This window comes from Microcebus murinus, chromosome 15, assembly GCF_040939455.1.
Source record: "Microcebus murinus isolate Inina chromosome 15, M.murinus_Inina_mat1.0, whole genome shotgun sequence".
Taxonomy (NCBI): domain Eukaryota; kingdom Metazoa; phylum Chordata; class Mammalia; order Primates; family Cheirogaleidae; genus Microcebus; species Microcebus murinus.
The window spans coordinates 15,318,675-15,345,359 of NC_134118.1; the positions used below are offsets into that span (position 1 = coordinate 15,318,675).

The following is a 26,685-nucleotide window of genomic DNA, read 5'->3' on the forward strand; positions in this document are numbered from 1 at the left end:
GCCACGATAATACATTATATCACATGATCATTTAACTGTACCTTCAACAAACTGGTCATGAGCTTAATCATCTACCACAGCTGTAGCGGGTCAGAGAGAAATCCAGCCCAATCAAAGCTGTTCAGTTATAGCTGTAGCAGGAATTAGCCCTTATACCTTTTACCTTGAGGATTAGTCATTTTTTTCTAAAACATCTAAACACATCAGACATATAAACAATTCAACTATAAATTATATACTAGAAAATCTTTAATCAGTCAGGAAATCAAAAGGTCAATATTAGTTTATATGTGAAATACAATAAGAATACAAAGCAGAAGTGATTTAGTAACTAATTCAGAAAGTCTTCCTGGTTATTGAAATGAGTCCCTCTAAGAATAGTGATTTCTACTACTTAATTGCTCATGAGTAATTGAAAAATGGCAAATTGGAACAGTCTTGAACTTCTGGAAAGTTTGTGGTTTTCTCTATTTTTTCTGCTAGTATTTCTCCATGACCAGTAAGGGTCAACATGACCAAGAGTCATCTCCAGTGTCCCTTCTTCAAAAGTTCCCTAAAATTAACAAGGAAGGCTGGGTAATCTCAGAATATATTTTATCTCAGAACCTCAGAATATATTTTATCAGGGCCTCTAGTTTTACAGATGGAGAGAGTAACTGTGCCTGAAAAAGTTGAGACTCATCCAACGTCACAAGATAGTAGCAGGGCAGGACCTGGCATTGAAGGCCTCGTGGCAGTGACTGTGAGGGCAACCACAGGGGCACATCTTGCTCTGTGTCACTATCCCCTTTCCATGTGACCTAGACTGCACAACAGAAACCAAATCTTCTTAAGCTATGGTTCTCACCAACCTCAAAGGGGGTGCTGTGTCCTCTTCCTAACATACTACTTATCATGGTCATTAGCAGAAACTCTCACTTGGTACATCTGCTAAGAAGAATGCCAAAACCACTTGTGATGAAATAAAGCCTACAAAAACAGCACTAAACAAACTTTTACTTTTTGATGTAAAGTGATTTAAAAAAAGGAATGAGTTCTTTCATCATCATCAAGAGAGTACATCTGACATCAATTAACTCTCAACGACTTTCAAGTGAAGAATTAAACACAAAATTACCTTTGAACGTTTCAAGTTCCTTCCTGTAGAAAAAAAGAAAATGCAAAATTAAAATAATCAGTTCCCAATGGAAATGCTCATACATCATAACAAAAATGTTTGCGCTTTAAATGCCCAGAGTGGTATTTCTGGATGCTCACATATCAATTATGTTTTACTGAAATTACCAATATATTAGGATAAAGCAACTATTTTTAGTAATTTCTGCTATTATCTATTAACAGCTAAAAAACAATCCTACCAAAATTTAAACTATTAAAACAACAAAACACTTATAAGAAAACAGACAGCATTTTAATGCTAGCTATGAACATCTCATATATATAAGAATCAGTTTATAATAGCACTTAACATGGTTTTTCCTCCATTGATAAAGATTAAATAATGAGTTTTTGAGATCTTTAGTCAAAAATTATCCAGCATAGGAATGGCTATTTCCCCCTTTTAATAGCAAAGGAGAAAAGGGAGAAAACACATAGGAAGGGATGGAGATTCACAGTTCATCCTGCCACAAAAGGTCCAAGCCTCCAGGAATCTTCTGGTTTGTTATTTTGTCAATGTCAATTAAGGATGCCAAAACACAAAGCTTCCTGGGGAAATGTACAGTGGGGGAAATGAGATTAATGATCATAAAATAAACACTTTGTGACAAAGAGGACAAAGCAAGTTATTTTCAGGTCTTCTATCATAATTTTGCAATTGTATATTTTTTTTCTCAGTATCAGTACTAATAAAAAGTAATATTGAGGAGGCAAGTTTATTTAGTAAAGGCTTGTTATCCCACTTAAAATATGAGACCTTTATATTTTATTTGCATTTACGAAAAATCCAGAAATGTTTTCAACTTTCAAATCAGTATTCTACACTTCTAATTACAATACCCTCATGTTCCAAAATAGTTGACTACAATTAACAGCTGGTACGAAGGACTGGCAAGATGCCTACTGAAAGGCCAAGCAGATAATGTTCTTGCAACAGCCAAAGTGAAGGTTCTTAAATCAGATGGTCATCCCACTCCTCTTTTCCTAAAAATACCTACTCCTCATAATAATTCTCCAGCACCATGGTTCATAAACTACGAAAGAGAATATAATTTTCAATCCTGTCTTTTCAAAAAACCATGCAATTGTTTCCCTTCAGTCAATAGTCAATTTCCTTTTAAAAGGTTAGCTAGACTGTGCGTGATGGCTCACGCCTGTAATCCCAGCACTTTGGGAGGCCAGGGTGGGAGGATCAGCTTGAGGGCTGGAGTTGGAGGCCAACCTGACCCCGTCTCTACAAAAATTTTAAAAATTAGCCAGCTGTGGTGGTGTGTGCCTGTAGTCCCAACTAACTCTGGAGGCTGAAGCAGGAGGATCGCTTGAGCCCAGGAGTTCAAGGCTACAGTGAGCTATGATCACACCACCGCACTCTAGCTGGGGTGACAGAGCAAGATCTTGCCTCTTAAAAAAAAATTTTAGGTAGGTACAAGTTAAGCACGCCTGAAAGCTACTTTATACTCCAATAATGGGATGAAAACCAAAGTACTTAACAGGAAGGTAGCATATATGCTAAGAATCTTGAAAAGACATTTTCAATTTACTTGTTAGTGATGCCCTCACGTTAGTAATTCCCTGAAGTCACTGGAGGGGTGCAGGGCATTGACAGAACATGCAGTTCAAAATTCTAAAGGGCATGTGGTGTTCACATTTTTTTCTTTTCAAAAACTCCAAAAGCTTGTCTTTAAATGAAGGGTTGTTGATCACCATGTGGAGCAGTTTTGAAGGTTCCATGGCTTCACTGGATAGCTGGTTGCCAGTTTATACAAAGCAGGCTTGGAGAATGGGAATCACCTGTTGCAATGAACCTGTACGTATTTCAAGTAGAACTCTCGGTATTTTCTTTTAAATGCAGCTTTCATTTTGTTGGCAGTCTTAGAGTCTGCTGCTATCTCATCATTGGATCTTTCCCCCTTTTCAAAGAAGCTCTCCTGTGATGTTTGTTTCTTACTCATTTTTGCTAGAGTTAGCTTATGGACTTACCAAAACACTGACTGAGACAAGTGTGAAGTGCGTGAAAGAGGTGCGGATGGAAGTGGTAAATAAAATAATGGGCCGGTCACACACGGACTAAAATAAGCGTTGGATTCAGACTTACAGCATGCCGCCACATGCAGCTCTACAATTAAGGTGCTCACTTGCCACTACAAAGCCTGCCACCAGATGCAGCTTAATTGTCACTTGCCAGTCACTGACAGTGTTTTGATATGAGTCTGTTAGCAATTGATTTATTATGGTCTCTGTGCAGTCAAACCTCTCTGCTCATGATGATCTGCATTTGCAGCTGCTCCCCAGTGCTAGCATCACCGCCTCAGATCATCAGGTATTACATTCTCATAAGGAGCACAACCTGGATCCCTCGCGTGCCAGTTTACAGCAGGGTTCATGCTCCTGTGAGAATCCAGTGCCCCCACTGATCTGACAGGAGGAGGAGCTTATGCGGTGATGCGGATGATGGGGAGCAGCTGTCAATACAGGTGAAGCTTCACTCGCTCACCCAATGCTCACTTCCTGCTGTGAGGCCTGGTTCCTAACAGGCCAGGGAGCAGTACCAGTCCGAGGCCCGGGAGTTGGGAACTGCAGTGTTAGAGGTACTGAGACGGCAGGGAGGCACGTCCAGCAGAGGCAGTGGTGGCTGGGAAGGCAAGGAGGCCAAAAGATGCAGGTTATAGGTAGGGAACTGACTTCAGTGCAGCAAGTATTTGTCCTGGAGCAAATACTTCAGAGCAGCACGCTGAATGAAGAGAAAGCAGTTTAGATTAAAAGGTAGATGGTTCTCAGTGCCAGGCTGAAAAATTTGGTTTTATTTTTAGTAGGAGAATAACATGAGCAAAGCTGTGCTTTAGGAAGAACATTCTAGCCGTGATGGATGGATGTATTGGCAAGGGAGAGAATAAAAGCAGAGAGTACTTAGGAAACTATGAGAGTGGTTTGGAGAAGAGCTAATTAATGCCTGGCAAAAGTGACATAAGTGGCAGTGGCAATGGCAATGAAAAGAGGAGTGCCATTTGAAAAATTCTCAACAGCCCACGGCACCTGATTAAATGGGGACGGGGGAGGAAGGAGACAAACCTGCCACATGAGGGGTCCAGTCTGCTTCTCCAGAAGGAAGAGAAAAAGATCTCGAGCAGTGCATGAGTTCATATTGCTGAAATAACCTGGAAGGCTGGGGGTGCTGCAGGCTGGATTCCCACGCCCTTCAGCCTACTCAAGGACGTGGCTCTGACAGCTCCTCCCTCCCTCCCTTGCTTCACAGTCACTCCCAAACCCTTTCCAATTTGACTTCTGGACCCCACTACCACACAATCAAGGCAATCCAGTGACCAACAATCCAGTGACCGATTCCCACTTCTTATCCTAACCCCTCAGCAGCCTTTGACCCAACTGGCGATTCCCTGAGAAAGTTTCCTTAGGGGTCTCCTTCAGTTTCTTTTGCTAGCAGCTCTACCCCTTCCAGAATACTAATGCTGGTGTGCTGCAGGCTTGGTTCTGGAACTTTTTCTCTCCTTAACTTACATTCATTCAGAAGTCAATTTCACCCAGCTGCATAGCTCTGAATACCATCTACATATTACTGACTTCCTGATTTACATTTCTTCTCTTGAGCTCCAGACTCACATGCAACTGCCTGTTTGATGGTTTTACTCAAAAGTGAAATAAGCTTCTCAAACATTTGCAAAATAGAGCCTGCTAGTTCTCCAGTTTTCCTCATCTCAATTAATGGCATTATCCAGCCCAAGTTTTAGTTCATCCATAACCCTCACTCACCACATCCAATCCATCAATAATCCTGTCAATTCTACCTCAGAATGTAACCTGAATTCGTCCACTTCTCTCTATCATCACTGCCATCAACCTCATATAAATATAACTATTTCCTTATACTGAATATTAATCTTTCTTTTGAGTTCAATCATTCACTGAAAAATATTCATTGAGCTTTAGACACTGGGAATAATGTTAAGAATACCATTAGGAATAATGCTAGGTTTGGGATATAGATGTTCCATAACCTCAAGAAATTTTAGTGGGAGAGAGAGAGAGAAGTAAAGCAGTACTTAGAAATTGATGTCATAGATTAGTGTTTTGGTAATGACATGCTGAGAATTTCCTAGTAATAATGAAGAAGGGGCAATTCATACACTTTGGTTTGGTAGGAAAGGCTTCCTGGAGAAGCACTGAATTGATGAGTTTTGAAGGAAAGCGTAATTGATGATGATGATGGGGTAATGTTCACTGAGAACATGGCAAATATTTTACTCTTAACCATTATGTCATACCCTCAGTTCACCAAATGAAAACATATAGGTAAGCAGGAGTTTTAAGTTCTGGTCATTCTCCTTCAAACTCTATTGAAAACAGTAATAACAATAATCAGTGTAAAAGGGTCTTCAAGTTCATCTTTTCCATGAAGGCTTCCTTGACATCCAATCAGTGATCTCTCCATTTATCTAAACTCCTATAGCAACTTAACTCTATCAGTGTTATACACCTCATGAACTGCCTTGCAATGTGGTTGTATCCATACAGTTACCATCTCTAGAGTTACACCACAGAGTGCAGAGACCACATCTCATCTGTCCTGCATCTCATATGTGCACAGAGTTTGACCCAAGAGACACTCAGCAAATCAGGATTATCAAGTACTGTGGCTGCAAAATGACTAAGCATATCCGCTTCTTCAAAGAGACCATTGCTGTAATTATAGAATATTTTATTTTATTACTTATTTATTTATTTATTTTTGGAGACAGGATCTTTCTCTCTTTTGCCTGGGCTAGAGTGCAGTGGCATCATCATAGCTGATTGCAACCTTAAACTCCTGGGCTCATGAGATCCTCCTGCCTCAGCCTCCTGAGTAGCTGGGACTACAGGTGTACACCACCACACCCAGGTAATTATTCTTACGTTTTTGTAGAGGTGGGGTCTTGCTATTGCCCAGACTGAAGTATTGTATTCTTTATAAAGTTTGTCACATATTCTCTCATTTGATAACAATTTGTTAGTTACTTATAGTTTCAAAAATTTGAGTCTCTTATTTTTCATAGTTTAATAGTATTTTCAGGTCAAATAAGTATGAAGAATTGAAATGCCCTCTTTTAGATTTTACTATATTTTAAAATTTACTCAATTCAGCAAATGCTTTTATGAAATTTGGCATAAGAAACCCTGAAAGTAAAACATTCAAAAAAATAACACCAGACTCAAAAGCTAGTAATATTTACAAAAGGTGAAACTGCTATTATTTAATCATTTTCTCTATAGGGATTGAGCTATAAAGGCAGAATAAAAATATAAGAAAGCATAACATTAATAAATAAATCTATAGAATGTATAGAATTTAATATACTATCTATATTTAGACAGTATTTATCTAATATAGTATTTAATATACTAGCTATAGAATGTTTAGATTTAATATACTAAGAAGTATATTAAATCTGTATATGAGTATAAATCAACCAAATCAGACTCAAGACATAAATTTACTAGATTGGAGGCACTGTATAAATGTCTCCACAAACATGATCATCTCACAGATGAAGCATGCTATCTCTAAATACTAAATAAACTACCTCCCTAGGACAAATTCATGATAAAAAGCTAACACAAAATACCACATTCAAAATGCCAACTGAAAAATCCACTCTAACATCTTTCTTCACATTTGAAAATGTTTAGGGGGAAATTTTTTTAGAAGTATGATCAGCAATATGTTTTTTTATAGAACACACTTGAACAGTATCCCTTTGTTACCAGCAAACTACTTGTTCCTAGGAAAGATCTCACAAGGCATCTCTCAAAAATGGAACACCTACCACTCATTCCCACCCCAAGTCAGGGGTACCCCCTGAAAATGAGTGTCCCTGTAGGCTTGGTGGGGTTGTGGCTGATAGAGTAGAAGGGGGACTGGTGGTGGGGTTAGGGGAGGTGACCTCCTACCAGCTTGAAGTAAATTTTCTCCAGACTGTCTATATCTTAGACATCCCTGTTATTTATTCCTTACACGGAACCTGCCCTGTAAAACATTTTCTGTAAAACAAAACCTCTTCAAAAGCAGCTAGTTTGTTATAAAAACTGCACTAAATCCTTATTTATTATGCTATTAATGTAAGTCAGTTTTATGTATTTATCTATTTTGGGCAAACACAGCCTAGAAAGCAGTAAGATGATAGGATCCTAAAATCTTGGAATTTAAAGTTGAAAAGAATCTGAGAGGGATGGTAACAAAGACAACCTGGAATAAAATTTTTAAAAAATGAACTCCAAAAACGATAATGAAGGTCTAGAAAAGGGCTGATTGGTGGCAGCACTATGTGTGGATTACATTTCATCCCAACTTTCAAGAAAATTACATTCCTAAACCTCTTTTATGTGAAAATCTATTTGGTTTAGAAATCCATGGTGGGGAGAGGAGGTTTAGGTAAGTAGGATAAGGAAGGATGAGAAGAGGGTAAGGAGTTTTTTCCTGAGTTCCTACTGTATACCCCACATACACAAGGTATTTACATACATTATCTCCTATACCCCACAATTACCTAATTGTAGGTAACATAACTGCCACTTAATACAGAAGGAAAATGGGGCTTGAGGATGGAAGGCCACACAGCTAGTAAGTGACAGGACCAGGAATAAAACCCACAACCCTCTGACTCCACATACATGCAACCTTCAGCATCCAGAATATAGTTCGTGGGCCAAGCATGGCTTACCTGAATGCAGGTTGTGGCTCACCTGAGATATTTTAGCTCTAACTGAAAGTTACTTAAGTAGACCACTAAATCTACTGGATACCAGTTATGAATATGAAACTCAAAGCTATCCTCAAATTTCTGGGCAACATCTGGGTCTACCCAGCTCTGTGAAAGTACACTCCTTTAAGGAAACTGTTAAAACACGTTGAAAGTCATGATCATTGATGTGAACATGAGGTAAGACCCCACCACGCCCCTGAAAACACCTTGTGGTTTTCAAGCACAGGTCCATAAAACACTTATTCTCGCTGCTGTGCTGAAGTGTTCAGTGACTAGTCCAAGGCAACTAATTGGCTAAAAAAATTTTATTATAAAACTATTAAAAGAATTTATAGCACCTTTGTATTATTGATTTTTTTTAATTCAAACTTTTAACAGGCTAGCCAGGTTCCTAAAAAAAGAACTATTCTAGCACTCATTATTACCAAATCAGTGGTTTGTCATTTCTCAGCATTCTACAGTCATACCCTACCCACGTAAAACTGTATATTCTTACAGGCTTGGTGTATTTGTGGTTGATAGGGTAAAAGTTGGGTTCAAAAAAAAATCATACATCCCACACACAATTGTATTCCTAATCAAGTGGCACAACTACTAAAAACCTTTGTTTGTCCATCCTTACAAGGACCACTCACAGCAGGCAATGCACTGAGAAAAGCAAGGTCCTTTTCTTACTCCATGGCACCCAACCCAAACCCAGAGCGTGACAGCTTTGTGTGTAGACAATGGACTATAAAAGGTCTGAACAGACTTGGAAGTCAGAGAAACACTGGATCTGACCCAGCACTGCCACTTCCTAGCTCTCTAACTCTTGGAAAGTTATTTAATCTCTCTTAGTCTTCTTTCTTATTGGCAGAGAAGAGTATACACCTATGCAAATTGTCATTGTAAGAATTCTATGTGTTAATTTAGATTAAGGTTTTTAAGCATGGTGCCTGGAACACATTAAGTGCTCAATAAAGGCTACTGTTACAATTACCATCATCGTCATCATCACTACTTAATTTAAATTTTTATCTTGAAGATGATATGAAATATTAATTATATCTGCATGTTAGAAAAAATGAACACTCCAACAGTAAAAAATGAACTGGGGGACAAGATTATAGACAGGACGACTATTTAGGAGGCTATCAGTATAACGGATAGCCTGGTAACTGATAACAACGAGGGCTAGACTAGCTCAGGAAAGGCCAGTGATGACAGGCAAGCACAGAGTCAGCAAAGATTAGACTGGACCAGGAACAGAATAGAGATGGCAGAAGAGGGAGAAAGAGATTATCACAACTCCTGTGTTTGTGGATTAGGTGAATCTGCAGCGATGGTAGTTTATTGAAGCAGAAAAAAGTCAAGTTTTCTGTGGAAGATAATTTGGGGGCCTGGTGCTCTTGAGATGTTTGTTTGGATATCCAAGAAGAGGAGATGTCTAGAGGGCACTGGTTCTGTCAGGAGTAAGAGAGCCAAGCTGAAGACAGTGGTTGGACAGTGATCACCACACGGGTGGTAGATGAGCCAGGACACAGAAGGGCTTGCCTGGGGACGGTGTGCAGGATACAAGCAGGCAATAACCAAGACAAGAATGCGAGACAATTACCAACATGGAAGCGTCTACAAAGAAAACTAAAAACTAACCTGAGGTAGACAAGAAGATTTAGGACGCTAGTCAAGACGAAGTCAAGAAAGGACAGTATCGAGGTCACGCAAATAAGGATTGATTGTAAATGAACTTAGTTACCTAAAAAGCTAAGAAGAAAAATACAGATTAAACATTTAAAGTGCATCATGGATTTGTTTTCTGTCAATGTCTTCATAGGTTTATATGAATTTTTATACAATTTTTCTTTTTCTATTAAGCAATATTTTAACTGTCAGCGTATGCCATGTACCTTGTCCATTCATTTTAACTAAAAAAATCTTTCTAAAATTTTACTTATGAGATTAAATAGTGTTTTAACTTTCCCCAAACTAGACCAATGTTTATATAATAATTTAAAGGATACTTTTCAATGTTTAACCCATGTAAAAACACTGAATATTGGTGTCAACTGATAAATTCTCAAACCTACCCGAATTAATCCTTGAGAGCTCTGTAGTAACTTCTATTTTGTCATCCTTAAATAATGTGTTATTTTATGTGACAATAATGTACTTCTCTGCTATCAGTTATAAGGATAGGAATTGGTCATAAACAAAACATGACATGAAACCTCCAGAAAGAAAGAAAAATGTTGCTCCCTTTGGGGGGAAATGTCCCTCTTTGAAATCCAGTGTGTATCAAGCCTCTCCAGTAGCAAATGGGTCCACGCCCTTTGAAACAATCACAGTGCCGTTTCTCCAAGCCAGAACAAAGACGAGTGAGAGGCAAGGGCAAAAGGGTAAAAGACAGGCAAGCAAAGGCACCTGTCAATTAGCCACAGGAAAACTGGGCCAATGCGACCACACTCACGCACGGCGCAGAGCACAGGAGCACGGGGCAGAGCACAGGAGCACGGGGCAGAGCACAGGAGCACCGCGTTCTCCCGTGGCCACCCCCGCCATCCCACTCCCCTGCCACTGATGTCAGAGCAGGCGGCTGGGTGTGCCTCTGCCGGTCGCGGTTCTCACACCCCTCGAGCATACCAGAAAAGTGACAAAAGCACAGGGCAATGCCATGGTTTTAGCCACATTCAAATAACTGAGGACTAAAATAACTGATAAATTTCATAGTTTTAAAAGCATCTCTGAAAAATGCTTGTTTTCCCTCATCAGTAACTAATGAGGGAATATAAACTTCAGGATGGTCATATAAAATGTAAAATATTCTTCCAAATGTAATAAACCACTCTAAAACACTGAAAGTTATTAGAGACTCTGTAAATGATAATGCACAAGCTATAATCAATCTATTTTTGGAACAAGGATTGCCTTTTTTTAACCCAGGATAATCTTAATTATGTTTTGCTGAATTTCAATAAACCTTTCTCAAGATTGCTATATCTTTAGTCTTAACTACTTTCTACCTCAAAGATATACTTTAGGTTTTCATGTCTCTGTTAAAAACAGAAACCTTATGAACCCCAGTGTACAGAATGGCATTTACATAACTGGGAGGAAAAAGCTAAGGAAAAGAGTATTGTAAACCAATTAGAGAAATATTTAGTATTTTTAAAGAATTAGGTCAGGATATGTCTTTTTAATACCGATGGCAGATAGATACTCATTGTTCAAAATAAATGAAGAACTTAAATATCAGTCCTAAACCATATTTACTGTCAACCCAAGGATCTAATAAACTGTTAAATATTCTAGCTGCATCTGTTCTCGTGACTACATATAGTCCGAAACTGCCAAGATTTATTTCTAACAGATACTTTAGAACAAGAATTTTGTTACTTCAGTTCCTTGCCAACTCATAAGCTTAGGTTTAATTTTGAACGAAAATGTAAGATTTGATTACACATTCATGAAGCCAATAAATTCACAGCTCTCAGTCTGTTTTCAAGAGGTCACTAACCTAGCAAGCATGATTATCATATTATAACAAATATAATAAAATAAAAATTCCAATTTACTTTCAATTAGTCACCTGGGAACCATGTGAAATCTAGCAACTAATAGGGAGGGGAGAAGTAAAAGGAAACAATGGAAAAAAAGAGACAAGTTTGGGCCTTTTTAAATATCTTCTATGTCTCTACTTCACTTTTTAAACTTACAGAATACAGTTGCAACGACAGTGTTTACTGTCCTTGTCTGCTAATTGTCAGTTCTGAATGGTTTTGATTGATTGGTTATCCTCCTCAATATGTTTGCCAGTAATCTTTGATTAGATGCCAGACATGTGATATATTTTGTTGGGTGCTAGATATTTTTGCATTCCTAAAAATATTTTTGAGCTTTGTTTGTTATATAGTTAATTCACTTGGAAACAGTTTGATCTTTTTGCTGCGTGCTTTATGATTTGTTAAGCAGGTCTGGGGCAGTGCTCAGTCAAGCGCCAATTATACCCCCTACTGAAGCAAGACTTCACTTCTCAATGCCCTGTGAATTTTAAGTTTTTCCAGTGTCGCTGTGGGGAACAGGCTCTGTGTGAATGCCAGGCACTATTAATTTGTCCTTTGGGGTGTTTTCCCCCTCCTGTCTCAGGTAGTTTCCTCACATTACTTATCAGCACTCTTCGGAATAATCAAGGGAACTCTCTGCAGATTTCAGGGATTCTCTCTCTGAGCTACTCTCTGCTCGCTGGGACTATGTCCTCCAAACTCTAGCGGCCGTGGTCTCCCCAGACTCTCAGCTCTCTCTCTTCAACTCAGAGTCTTCCAGGCTCTACCTGGGTCCCCTCCCTGCACTGCACCCTGGCAACTCTCAAGGCAGGATGCCAGGGCAACCACAGGGCGCACCTCACTTGTTTTCTACCTATCAAGTATCATCACATCTCTTCTGTGCCCAAAGTCTAGCGTCTTAAAACACGTGATCTCATTTTTTTTGGTCTGGTTTTTTATTCTATCAGGTGGGACAGTAAATCTGATCCCTGCTACTCCAACTTGGGAGGATGCACAAGTTCACTCCCTTTTTATAAAAGTATTGCCTGAGGGAAACTACTCCCGCTCCACTTTCCATTCAAGCATCCAACAGACTTCCACTGCAGAACCTCAGAGCCAGCTACTGCCTTCCTGCCTATCTCCTTTGGATGAGGTTCCAGAGCCATCTTCACCCTAGAAGATGCCATTGGTTTCTTCTGTCCCATTCTCAGCAAAGCCAGGCCTGAGGGCTACACTCCTCCCAGGCATCCCTCCTCCTCCAACTTTCTGAGATGGAAGTGCTGGTCAGACCTTCAGCCACATCACCTGTCCAGGTTAGCCTGGACAGTCACTTCTCAAAGCCCAGGATTTCGGCAGGTTGTTCTCTAGGACATATACTGGTCAAATACCATTACAGATATACCATAATATCTCAAATAAATCTGTTATGCTTTGTTCTAAAGATTGTGTACATTTTGTCTACAGTCTGAATGTTCGGTTACCAAGAAATAAAACAAAAATAAATACAAACAGAAAGAAGGTATAGTCCTTCAGCAGTTAGCATTAGCTATAATGGACATGTAAACATAAAGCAAAAGCAATGATGACTCTTCCAAAATATGCATATAACCACTAAACCTCAGGAAAAGCAGCAGTGATCACAATTTATAGGAGACAAGTTCTAAGAGACATGCAAATTTCAAAGTCTGAATAAATCAGTGAAAAATGTTCCTGGAGTTTAGATACCCCTAAGCATTTCAAGTCCAACAGAAGACTGTGTTAAAATTATGAGTCATTTATAATTAACTATAATTGCTAAAATTACTGTTCAAGATGTAGCTATTTTTGGAGAAATTCTGATGGTATGCTGTGTACTGAAGGGAAAAACATAAGTGATCTAGAAGTTTGGAAATAAGAAATATTTAAACTAAATTACATACTTATGTGTGATTTTAAGTATAATGTAACTAATTAATTGTCAGAGAATTTCAATAAGCACTCCAAGGATTATGGTGGTACTGGGAAGATTAAAAATTTAGAAGGTTGAGATTCTATATTTTTTTTAGTTCTATTTCTTCATTTTCCTAAACCTACTGTTCATGATTTAGGGTCTTTGCACCTATTATTCCTTCCAATAGATCCTCTCTTGACTGCTTTTTTATTCAGGGCTCAGTTCTCATGTATCAGAAGGGCCTTCCCTGCTCGCCCTAGCTAAAGTGATCCTCCATGCCTTGCCACTGTAACATTATCCTGTTTTGTTTCCTTTATCATATATCTGTTCTCAACTACAGATGCATTGATACCAACACCTGGGACTGATTCAGTTTGTACCAACTTAATTTTTTTTTAAAAGGTGATATATTTGGTTTGGGGAGGTGGGGAGTCTGAAGACCCTGGCTCTGATGCTGGCCCCTAAGTAACCAGATGATTTCGTGCAACTCAGTCTCCTTCTCAACTCTAGTCATTCTTGTCCTGCCCACACTATCGGTTCTAGTGTGAGCTGAATGAGAAAATGCACACTGGAGGAGTGTGAGAAATTATCCTTCATTCTGGGGAGCTGGGGGTCATGGGGCCATGGCAGCCTTGCAGCGCGGGAGGAAGGCCCTTCTTTCTCCTCTCTGCTGTGCCTTTGTTGGCTGCCGCCGTCAGCTTGCACCAGAGCATGGTGCCAACTGATTGCAGGGGTGTGGTGCTGAGCTATCACATACTACACAACAGAACGGTTTTCATGTTGGGGTAATTTGTATTTCCTATGTGTGGTTCCATCTTTGTGCTTCCTGAGTGCATGGCTGGTTCTCTAGGTCTCAAGATTCTGCCCTTCAAGAAAATTTTGCCATGATTGGCTAGAAACTCCAGATAAATATTCAGATCTTTGACCTGTTCACTTTTATATCCCTGAAAAAGAATCACCATTGTAACAAAAGCTTAGAGAATTAAGGCAAGAAACACAAGAATGGAATCGATAGTTCCGGGCAAACCAGAATTTGATATTTAGTAAGGAAAAAGAAGAATTTATTCACTTAAGACTAAAGCTAAAGGCCTAGAACTGAGAACTGAGTCAAGGCAGAAAGCAATATTAAATGCCAAAGAAATGGCTTTACAAGGAATTTTTTACTAAGGAATTTTACTAAGGAATTTTACAAGGAATTTTTAACTAAGAATTTTCAGAAGCACATGTAACAGAGTGGTTCAAGTGGAACTTTGCCGTCCCCTTCTTCATGAGAAAAGTAGCCCTGGAGAGGATCTGGAACAAGCTTAGACCAAAATAAAACATGATGAGCAATTAGGAGACCACCCTGACCCAGCCAGAGTCCAGGTTTCCAGAGAAGAGAGTGGTCCTAGGAGCTCATTTTATGAGGGCTCTCAAAAACTATAAGCGATCCCAAGAAGTGTCACATCTTCTTAAGAGTAGGCCAGCAGAATGTGGGTCCTGTTCCCTCCTGACTGTGGATTCCAAGCTGGCTCCTTGTCACAGACATGGTGTTAAATAAAGCACTGTGTGCTCCTTTGCTGTGTTTTGTATTATACCAATGCAAATTAGAATATGAAAATATTAATAAAGGCTCACCTGGAAAAATGTGAGTCCAATTACAGGAGCAGTTTAAAGCTGGCTGCGAAATCAGCAATGCCCTCACCATGAGAAGTTAGCTGTGAATTACTGGGGTCCTCACGGGCCATGCCCTGAGTGAAATGCAGTTGTGTCGAAGCTCAGATAAGTGCAGACTTAGGAGCAAGGGCAGTTCCTGTGTCAGACAGCCCTCTGGCGATGGCCAAGAACCCTTCTCTACTTATTCCAGTGAGGTAGAGCCTCAGTTTCCAAAGTTTTCCCAAGCAGCGTGCTACCTGGATCATGGTCCTCTTCTTTTTAAATACTTTTAAAATCAGCATCATTTGAGATAGGGCTGTATGGTTATAAAACGATGCTCTCTTCGTACCGCGTTCTGGCCATGTGGCATGGGGAGACACAGCATGCAGGGGGGATGGGGGGGTACGCCTGTCCCTGCCAACAGAAATGACCTTTGAGCCAGGGTACTCTAGGAAGTGTGTCTTCTGGAGAGAGACGAGATGTCTGGAATTAACCAAAAGCTACTTCACAAACAGTTTTTATTCCAAAATGGGGCATAACAAAGTCATAAGACTAAATTTGGTCTGTGGCTTATAAACTTATAAAATCAAAGATGACTCACATCCATGGCCTTTGTCAGCCCCTGTGGATGGGCAAAGGTGTGAGAGCCTCGTCTCCCTGTGTGTGTCTGAAAAGCTCTGCAGCTTGGTCCGTGAGACCTGCAGTTCCCACAACCGAGAGCGGAGGGCATGCACCAAACGGCACTCAACACGAGTTTCCAGAAACGGCACTGCCTGACTCACTCACGCGGCCCCCTCTGCTGAGCATGCACTCAGCCTGTCACCGGTACAGGTGACTGCGTGTGCCCGCAAAGAAACAGGGAGAGGCAGTGAGCAGGTTCGGTGCTAGCAGGTACAGAAGGCATGAACCATTTTCTAGCTTTTAATTTCTTCTCTCATCCCACGAGATTTATTGAAATAAACATTATCTTCTCCCAGGCAATGTGACACTGGAATAAATAGCAACTTCCTGTGATACAGTTTCTAATTTTCTTTGCGTATCAATTCTTAGAGATTTTGAGAGTGACTTTTCACCAGCAAACAGACCGTCTGAAAGGAAATTTTTCAGGAGCATGAACTCCAGAGTGCGTGCTAAAGACACGTGCATGCACACAACATTACAAACTGTTAGGGCTATTCCCTGCCCATGAAGGCAGAGGGAGAGTATGAAAAGTGCAGCCTGCGGGACTGTTGACAGGGGGCCCTCTCAGACACAGGCGTGTCCTGGATCGCGCTCAGACATGGCAAAGTCATTCTGGCCCAGAGTCGTCAGCCTAGCATCTACATAGCCCATCACTGGGCAAGTGGATTCTGCCCTCTCGTTGGTGGCTTTGTGATCAATACAAGTATTTACATTTAATAAGCACTTTCACTGTCGCTGTTCTCATCATATTGCGTAACTGACCTCCTCCAGATCTTCAAGGCTACTAGAGTCAAGCTTCTGTAAGTTCCAAAGAGGAGAATCTTAGTCAAGCTAGCTCCAGGCAACAGCGGCGGGTTGCTGATAGAAGCCAGAGATCTCTCTAATCAGATCAGCCAGGTCCCTAAAGCTAGGAAGTCTGGGATCACAATGCCCCAAGTGTCAGTCAGGGGCAAGTCTCAACTTTTGCCCACCTGCGTGACAGCTGCTGGCCTTCTGACAGGTGGGCTGGGCCCCGGTCAGGTCCCCGTCCAGTGGGCAGCAGCTGTGAGCCAGGGCTGGCTGGGACTGGAAGAGTGACGTGGGAGCCAAGCAGACTCAGGGTTCTCATTCTCCACCACTGCCCCTCAGGCCTAAGGCCAAGGACGCTGTCTTTGAGGAGTGACTCACGAGTGAGCAGAAAGCGAACACACGTTCCGTACTCAGAGGGCACATGGTTCCTTGACTTTGTAAAGTAAAAGTTGTGAAAATAGTTTCCTTGAAAGTTGTCAGAGGAGCAGTAACACAGTGGCAGCGTCCTGGGCTGGGACGCAGAGTAAGGAGTCACGGGTGTCTGGACCCCTCCTTGGCGAGGTAAGGATAAGAGGCAGCGCCCTGAACCCCCAACACACACGGGTGCTGCTTCTCTAGTCCCTGAGGTGCTCTTAAAATCGTTCCACCTGACATAAATCATGTGGTAAGTAGGCATTAGGGATTGGCAGAACATTTTTAGCACCTGAAGACCTAAGTGTAGTTGAAATCTCAGTAACATACAATGTTGTCCTTTTGTAATAATTTTATTTAATGCCAAAAAGTTTAACTTGATTCTTGGTGTTAACTGTCTTGCTAGATTCTTAAATGCTCTAAGCCAGCAGTCCCAAACCTTTTTGGCAACAGGGACCATTTTCATGGAAGACAATTTTTCCATAGATCTCGGTGGGATACGGGGTGGGGGGGGAATGGTTTTTAGGCATGATTCGAACTCATTACATTTATTTTATTTTATTTTTTTGAGACAGAGTCTTACTCTCTTGCCTGGGCTAAAGTTCCATGGCGTCAGCCTAGCTCACAACAACCTTAAACTTCTGGGCTTAAGCGACCCTCCTGCCTCAGCCTCCTGGGTAGCTGGGACTACAGGCACACACCACCATGCCCGGCTACTTTTTTCTATTTGTAGTTGTTTGGCTAATTTCTTTCTATTTATAGTAGAGATGGGGTCTTGCTCTTGCTCAGGCTGGTCTCGAACTCCTGAGCTCAAGCGATCCTCCCGCCTCGGCCTCCCAGAGTGCTAGAATTACAGGCGTGAGCCACCGCGCCCAACCCAAGCTCATTACATTTATTGTGCACTTTATTTCTATTATTATTATATTGTAATATATAATGAAATTATATTACAACACACCATAGGTTGGGGACCCTGCTCTAAACAAATTAAGAAACAGCAGCACCATTTTCCCCATTTTGGATTCTTCAACATTTAAGATTAAATGATTGTGGCAGATGTTACTTTTTATCACAAATGATGCAAATAAATTGTAATTAAGGTTATTCTGATCCTAAAATTTATATGCTCAGTCATTTGAAAATTAGATTAAGATGATAGTCTGTCACAGCCATATGTAAAAAGAGTGTTTCTGTAGACTTTTATCTCAGTGATGTATTTTACACCACTTTTCTGGCAAAATGTATGTTTGATAAAATTCCACATATTTTTAATGCTTCTGTTTTCTGAAATAAAAAGCAAAATAAAATTGAGTCTCTTCCCCCTCCACCAGAAAAAAAGAAATTATTCTTCATTTTCCCACTCTCCCCATCCCCATCCAGTTGCCTGGCCTCAATTTTCTAGATATCTACAGAGTATGTAGACCTTGTTTAAAAAATGTATAAACATATATATATATACCATATACCCAACTTTCTGTATCACATATTATCTTTTTCTTCAGAGCAAGAAAAGGAAAATCATTAGTTTGCACAGTATCTTATTAAAAAGGAAGGAGGCTTATTTTTAAGAAACTTATCTCTTATGGATCAGAAAATTAAAAGTTTAACTTTTGCTAACAGTATTTAAAATTTCTTAGTGTTACGTAGAATCCTAAGTCACAGAATTTGAATATATATTACATGCAAAATGGTTCTGTGAGTAAGTTGTGAAATGCTGAGTCAAACAAATTTCTTTACTACAGGAATTATCAGAACCTTTAATTCACTGACACATACTGCAAGGTTCCGGGCAGCAAACACAGAATCAAGTGTTTCTGGATTATTTGATCGTGGAATATTTTATCAGTGGCTATCTTTTCAGTCTAGTATTCCATGTCAAACACTTCAGGGAATGTTGCAGCTAATAAAAAATTTCCAAATTCAATTTTTAAGTTCATAGCACATTTACATTCCTTGTGTCAGACAGTACTCACAAGGGTTCATTTACAGCGAAGAAGAGTTGTCCCTGCCCAGCTCTCTCTACCGTTCTGTCCTGCTTTTCACAAGAAGCCACATTCAAGTCTTTCAGTTAGGTATTTACTGCTGTTATTTCTAAATAATGTACCAGTATTGATTTTTTTTTCTATTTTAAATATTCCTTATTGATTTCCTACTGCAAAAGTCGAGGAATAGCTATTTTAGACCCCTTCCTCCTCTCAACAGAAATACATGCTTTTCTCCCAATAAGTTATATCACAATTCTTTATTAATACATAATATATTGTTTATGACTGAGCCATAGAGCATATTACTTTTTTCTTGTACAACTTTTTTTCCCTTAGCATTAAGATTTGCCTTGTTGTTGTTTGCTTGGTTTTAAAAAGCATACTTATCACTAATTCATCATCAAACTCTCTACCAGAGTTCATAAAATTCCTTTCAATAAGGTCAAGCATACTGGACAATCTTATTAGTTTCATTTTTTTCCCTTGGAAACATTACTCTTAGAATCCTGTGGAGTCTCCCTGCTTCAACATGGATTGCTCTCCAGCCTGCTGAAGCATCTTTTCACCGTCAACCTGGAAATTCCCTTTGATTCTCTCCTGAATTAAATGAATCCTCTCAGGGCGACTCACCTCTCCTCTGTGTTGGATCTTTCTTTTTGGTTTACTCCTTTGTTTGTGGAACGTATCTTCCAGTAGCTTCCTGACAAGCTAAATTGGAGCCCTTGTATACCTGGAAATGACTTTATTTCCTCATGCTTCATGAAAACCGTGCTTGAAAATTTTGCCAAGTAAATATTCTTAGTATAAATCATTTCTACTTTCAGCGTAGTGGCTGAAGAGTGGATGTTCCTTTTGACTCCTCATTCTTAATATATAACCTTTCTGAAGGCTTTTATAATGTTTATTCCTAGTCTGAAATTTACAAAAATATGTATTCACAATGGATCTTTTCCCACTCATTTTGTAAGGTACTTAATAGGCCCTTTCAAACTCAAACATTCATATCCTTCAGTTCGACAATTTTCTTATATTATTTCTTTAATAAATTTGTCTCTCCTTTTTATCTCTCCTTTCTTTCAGAAACTCCCAGTAATCAGATATGGACCTTATGAATTAACTCTCAATTTTCTTAACATTAGCTTTTCTCAGTCTTTTTGTTCTCTTATATAGAGGTCTAACATCATCTTCCAATGCTTTCTATCTTCCAATGCTTTCTGAAGTTTCTACCTTTGCTATCATATTTTATTTCTAAAAGCTCTCTCCTGTTAATTCTTTTTGATAGCATCCCCTCAAAGTCTCTCATTCTTCTGAGTGTGTGTGTGTGTTTTAACTATTATTAGTTTATTTTCTATGTATTTTGGTCCCTTTCATTTTGGAAGCTTTCCTCAACTGAACACCATTCCTCAGCTGTCCATCCACATTTAATAGTGAGGAACCAAACAGTTGACTGGAAGTCATGCACAGAGGTGTGTGACTCATCACCAGGAGGTGTCAAGATGCAGACCCAGCTGTTTCATCAGAGAACTCCCTAAATGTCCACATCTGCAGGTCTTATGTCTCGAGCTGGCTGGTTTCTCACACGAAGCCTCCAGTCTTCTGCACAAGGGATCCAGTGGGGAAAGCGGCCTAAACAATGTCACTGTTGACTACGTAGACTTTCACTTAATCTCTCTGTTTTCAATAATAGTTGCACCTCTACCTGTCCTCAGCTGTGTCTAGAATCAAATCCAGAGCCTCTCAGGTGCAACCCCATGTTGTGTGATGAGCAAAGGTTGGGGTAAGCATCCGGCTGAGCAGAGGATCAGAGGATCGAACTTCCTGCATATGTACTTTCAACCAGTTCTCCTGCTCTCAGCACACATTATCTTTTAAGGTTCCTGGTGCCTGCAATTCCTGAGCCCTCTAGAGCCCTGTGGTACACACCAACACACCTCACGTCCATGTTCCCCTGCACTGGCACTCACCCCAGCACAGGTTTGTCCTCTCGGCTCTGCTAAATTAGTTACCATTCATCTATCCACTTTCCATCTTCCAAAATGTTGATGCCATTTCTCACCTACTGTTATTTTTTCTTCCCTTCTTCTTGTTCTTTTCAATTATAATTTATAAAAAATTCTTTATTATCATTTTAGTGGGTTTTCAGCAAAGATGACTGTTCAAACTATTGTGTTAAATGAAAGTTCTGTATCAAAGCTATTTTGGTGTAATTACATTAGCCTTCGTCATTATTTCCAGTTTTGATACATTAGGATTGAAGAGGAGTAACCAAGAAGAAGCTTAATACGTAAATAAAACTCCAAATAGTAACTTTTCTACATGATTTATTCAAGAGATATTTTTTCGTTAATCTACATTTGACTGGATACAATTGCTCAAGTCTCAGTTTTGTAACCAAATTAGTTATACTATGATCAACGATTAATCAGCCGTATAAGTAATCAGACTAAATAACTTCCTTCCAAAAAGTTTCTTTTAAAAAGATAATTCATAGGATAAGAGTTTCAAGAAGATTACAGTTTATAAACAGATTTAAGAAATGTTTCATATTCGGTATTTCCACTATTTGTATTTAGAGAAGCAAGTTAACCAGAATTGAGAATTACCAGTGATTCTGTGAGCTAAACAGGACTGCTTTTATTTGGGCCTTTAAAAAAATTATTTCTTATTTTCAGTAACCCTGCCAGGAACTTTCATTATCTCTATTTCACAGATAAGAAAGCTGAGGATAGATCACTGAGAAGGTCAAAGAGGTAGTTAAGTGGCAGAGAAGAAATTTAGTGGCAGAGAAGCTTAGGTCTTCAAGGACTTTTCACAATAACCCAAGCAAATTGTTTTCTATTAATAATTTTGAATTGAATCAGTAATAATCATTTCAAGAGGAAGACTCTCTTACTTGAAGTCAAAAGCTAGAAAAGATTAAGCTTACTGAGGAAGGCATGTCAAAAGCCAGGACAGGCTGAAAGGCAGGCCTCCTGTACCAAGCAGTTAGCAAAGTTGTGAATTCAAAGGAAACTAATAGTGCTACTCTAATGAACACATGAATGATAAGAAAGCAAAACGGCCTGATTGCTGATATGGAGACAGTTTCAGTGCTCTAGATAGAAGATCAAACCAGCCAAAACATTCCTTAAGCTAAAGCCTAATCCAGAACAAAGCCCTAACTCTCTCTTCAACTCTGTGAAGGCTGAGAGAGGTGTGGAAGCTGCAGAAGAAATGCTCCGAACTATCAGAGCTTGGTTCATAAGAGTTAAGGAAAGATGCCATCTCCACAACAAGTGCAAGGTGAAACTGCAAGTGCTGATGTAGAAGCTGCAGCAACTTATATAGAAAATACAGCTAAGATAACTGATGGAGGTGGCTACACTAAATGACATATTTTCAATGTGGATGAAACAGCCTTCTATTGGAATAAGATGCCACCTAGGATCTTCATAACCTGAGAGAAGTCAATGCTTGGCTTCAAAGATTCAAAGGATGGGCTAACTCTTTTGTTAGGGGAAAATGCAGCTGGTGACCTTAAGTCAAAGCCAATGTTCACTTACCATTCCAAAAAATCCTGGGGCCCTTAAGAATTATGCTAAATTTACTCTGCCCATGCTCTATCAATGGAACAACAAAGCCTGGATGAGAGCACACCTGTTTATAGCATGGTTTACTGAATATTTGAAGCCACTGTTCAGACCTACTACTCAGAAAAAAAGATTCCTTTCCAAATAATACTGTTCACTGACAGTGCACCCAGTCACCTAAGAGTTCTGACTAAGATTTACAAGATTAATGTTGTTGTCATGCCTATTAACAAAACATCCATTCTGCAGCCCATGGATCAAGAAGTAATTTTAAATTTCAAGTCTTATTATTTAAGAAACACATTAAATAAGGCTATAGCTGCCATAGATTATTATTCCTCTGATGGATCTGGGAAAAGTAAATTGAAAACCTGCTAGAAAAAATTCACCATTCTAGATGCCATTAACAGCATTCATAATTCATGGAAGGAGGTCAAAATATCAACATTAGGCTGGGCATGGTGGCGCATATCTATAGTCCCAACCACTTAGGAGGCTAAGGCGGGATGATTGCTTGAGCCCAGGAGTTCAAGGTTACAGTGAGCTGTGATTGCACCACTGTACTACAGTCTGGGCAACAAAGCAAGGCTCTGTCTCTTAAAGAAATTTAAAAATTTTTTTAAAACATCGACATTAACAGAAGTTTGAAAGAAACTGATTCCAACCCTCATGGATGACTTTAAGGGGTTTAAGACTTTAGTAGACAAAGTATTAATAACTTCAGGTGTGGTAGAAATAGCAATAGAATCTGAATTAGAGGTGGAGCCTGAAGATATGATTAAATTTAAACAGATGAGGAGTTGCTTCTTATGGATGGACAAAGAAAATGGGTTCTTAAGATGGAATCTACTCCTGATAAAGATACTGTGAACACTGTTGAAACAACAGCAAAGACTATTACATAAACTCAGTTGACAAAGCAGGCAGGGTTTCAGAAGATCGACTTCAATTTTTTTTTTTTTTTTTTGAGACAGAGTCTCACTTTGTTGCCTGGGCTAGAGTGCCATGCTGTCAGCCTAGCTCACAGCAACTTCAAACTCCTGGTCTCAGGTGATCCTTCTGCCTCAGCCTCCCAAGTAGCTGGGACTACAGGCATGCGCCACCATGCCAAGCTAATTTTTTCTATTTTTGGTAGAGACAAGGTCTCGCTCTTGCTCAGGCTGGTCTCAAACTCCTGAGCTCAAACAATCCACCCACCTCGGCCTCCCAGAATGCTAGGATTACAGGTGTGAGCCACCACGCCTGGCCTGGCCTTCAATTTTGAAAAAAGTTCTACTGTTGGTAAAATGCTATCAAATAGCATCACATGCTACAGAGTAATCTTTTGTAAAAGGAAGAGATCGATGTGGCAAACTTCATTTATCTTATTTTAAGAAATTGCCACAACCACCTTGACCTTCTGCAACTACCACCCTAATCAATCAGCAGTCGTAACACTGAGGCAAGACTCTCCAGCAGCAAAAGGTTATCTTGCTGAAGGCTCAGATGCTTGCCAACATTTTTAAGCAATAATGTGTTTTTAATTAAGGTATGTACACTGTTTTTTTAGACATAATGTTATTGCACACTTAATAGACTACAGTATAGTATAAACATAACTTTTATATGCACCAGGAAACAAAAAAATTCACGTGATTCATTTTACTGCAGATTGTGGTGGTGGGAACCAAATCCACAATATCTCTGATGTATGCCTATAATGTGTTTCAAACAATCAAATTTCAATACATATTGATAGAAACATAGCAATATTCATATAATTCTTATATTTAAGTAGCTAGAAAACATAGCTGGCATTAAAAATACAGTTTATCCATCTATTTATAGTTGCACAGTAATAATATAAGGTAATCAAGCCTGGCCACCACTGACACAGCACTCACCAGGTACCAAGCTCTATTCCAAACGCTTCACAAATTGAATCTCTAAAACATCTCTATAAGGTACTCTATTATTACCATCCCCATTTTACAGATGAGGAGACTATCTTCTAATGTCATACCATCTGTATTCAAGATGTCCAACCTCCTGCAAAAATTTCCTTTCAAGATTCCAAGGCTTTCTACCATATTCCTTGAAACTTCTGTGCATCATAATTAACTTACTTCCATCACTACTAACTTCTTCACAACACAGTAGCTCCCTATCTTTTCATTTAACATTGAAGACTAACCTAACCATCTCTAATCCTCGACCTTCCTCTTGAGGGAAGTTTCTTGTCTCTCAGGCTCCAGATATCAGTGTGGGGATCCCCTAGGCCCCAAGGCTCACCTACTCATTCAAAAGTCCTTCCTTTGATGAGGACTCCACTTTTAATGCTGCCACATACCCTCTTGTAATCTTTGTGAGGCAAAGGAAACTTACAGAAAACACCTCCAGAAAGATTCATGTACATACAAACTTTTGTGAACCATTTGATCCATGGCCCCCCTTGGAGCTCTTCTGAAGCTCTTCTATGTAGAGCAGGCATCCTCAAACTACAGTCTGCGGGCCACATGATGCCCACCTAGGACATTTATCCCGCCTGCCGGGTGTTTTTGTCCTGCTTAGCAGCCGACTCGTCCCAGGCCCACAGTGCACACTCTCCAATGGTCTGAGGGACAGTGAACTGGCTCCCTGTTTAAAAAGTTTGAGGACCCCTGATCTAGAGCCTGCACATGAGCCAGCCCCCAGCTGTGCCCCACAGTCTCTCAAAATGTAGTCCCAGAACCACCTATTCCAGAATCACCTGGAATGCTTATTTAAAGCAACACCACTGGAATTAACTTTGGATTGGACTCTTTAATGACGAAGCCCAGGAGCCTTCATTTTAAACACTCTCTCCAGATGGCTCTAAGGACACGGGGACCTGATTAAGAACCTCAACTGTAAAATACTCACTTTTTGACTCTGCCCTATCCCTTTGACATCATGCTGGAAGACTACAACATCAAAGTGATAACCTGCCACATGTATGCATTAGCTTCAATTTATATGTGTGTGTGTGTGTGTATATATATATATATATATATATATATATATATATATATGTCACCAGCTCCTCCTGTCCACATCAGTAGCCCACTCCTGCTGTCATATCCTACACCCAGAATAACTCAACTTACCAATATTCTTATGACCAATGGTGTACCCTGCCCAACATATCCATCTTCTGTTCCCACCAAATCTGCTCTTCAGTCACAGCCAGATTCTTACCCCATGACTTCTGTTTTCTTCCATCTAGCTTTGCAGCTTCAATTTCTGCTGTGCCCAGCACAGATGACAGTCAGTCTTACACCCTCTTACCAGCCACCATGGATAGACTTCCCCATGGACTTCGAAATACCCACCCTGCATCTTCCAGCCCTGTCTCAGATGGGGCAGGACGTGGGATGCCACAGCTAGCCTAGCAGGCTGTTACCCTTAGACTCCTAATTCCAGTTCAGGCTGGCCTAGGATAATAACCATTATTATAACTAATACTTACCAAGCACTAATTGAATTAGATAATAATAATCTCATATAGTCCTCACAACAACTCTATGCAGTGGGTACATTATTATCCCCATCATAAACCAGTAACACTGAGGCTAAAAGAGCTTACCTAACTTACCTAAGGCCCTACAGGTACTATGTGGCCGAGTTGAGATTCAAACCTATCTAGCCCCTTTCCATAGGCTGGGGCTTGATTTCATTCCCTCCCTCTCTAATAATAAAGGAGGAGAAGAGAAAGACATTCATTTGCCCCTTGGAGAAAACTAGGAAGGGGCTCCTACTTTCTTGAAAACTTTGCCCTTTGCTCTGCTCCCCTCCACCTTCATATTAGGGATTTAAATTCTAGTCCGTTCTGGGCTTTTTGTAACTCATCTCCATAAAATGGCAACAGAAGTGGTTTTAAAAAAAAGCACTTTGGAAAGCTCATTAATGAGCCTTACGTGTTGGAACCTTTATCTTTTATCAATCATAATTTATAAAGAACAGCATGAAAAGTAATGTGGAAAACTTTGAGATTGAAAATGAATATAGTGGCAAATGTTTCAAACTCACCTCTTATTTTTCTTGTAATTCTCCAGTTGCTGGGACTGCATGTGTTTGCATCTTTCTAATTCACACTGCCCACAAAGATCTTCCAGATGCAGCAGGTGATTTTCTACTTCCTCAAAACTAGCCTCTAAATGAGCTGAAAGAATATAAGATAAAAAGAAGAAACATCAAAAATCACAATCCCTGATCATGAAGATAAGAAAGTGTCAAAAAGATAAAAGTTTAAATTGGTGA

General features: G+C 39.8%; 1 protein-coding gene across 2 annotated transcripts in view; it reads right to left on the reverse strand.

Annotated features, from left to right (window-relative positions):
* The window catches only part of DTNBP1 (dystrobrevin binding protein 1), a 129,359-nt gene that overhangs the window by 57,609 nt on the left and 45,065 nt on the right, over positions 1 to 26,685 (reverse strand). For both annotated transcript variants that reach the window (XM_012753527.3, XM_020280121.2), the window contains exons 6-7: positions 26,455 to 26,587; positions 1,118 to 1,140 (exon numbers count right to left, since the gene is read on the reverse strand). In XM_012753527.3, coding sequence (XP_012608981.3) covers positions 1,118 to 1,140; positions 26,455 to 26,587 — 156 coding nt within the window. The remainder of the gene's footprint in view (positions 1 to 1,117; positions 1,141 to 26,454; positions 26,588 to 26,685) is intronic.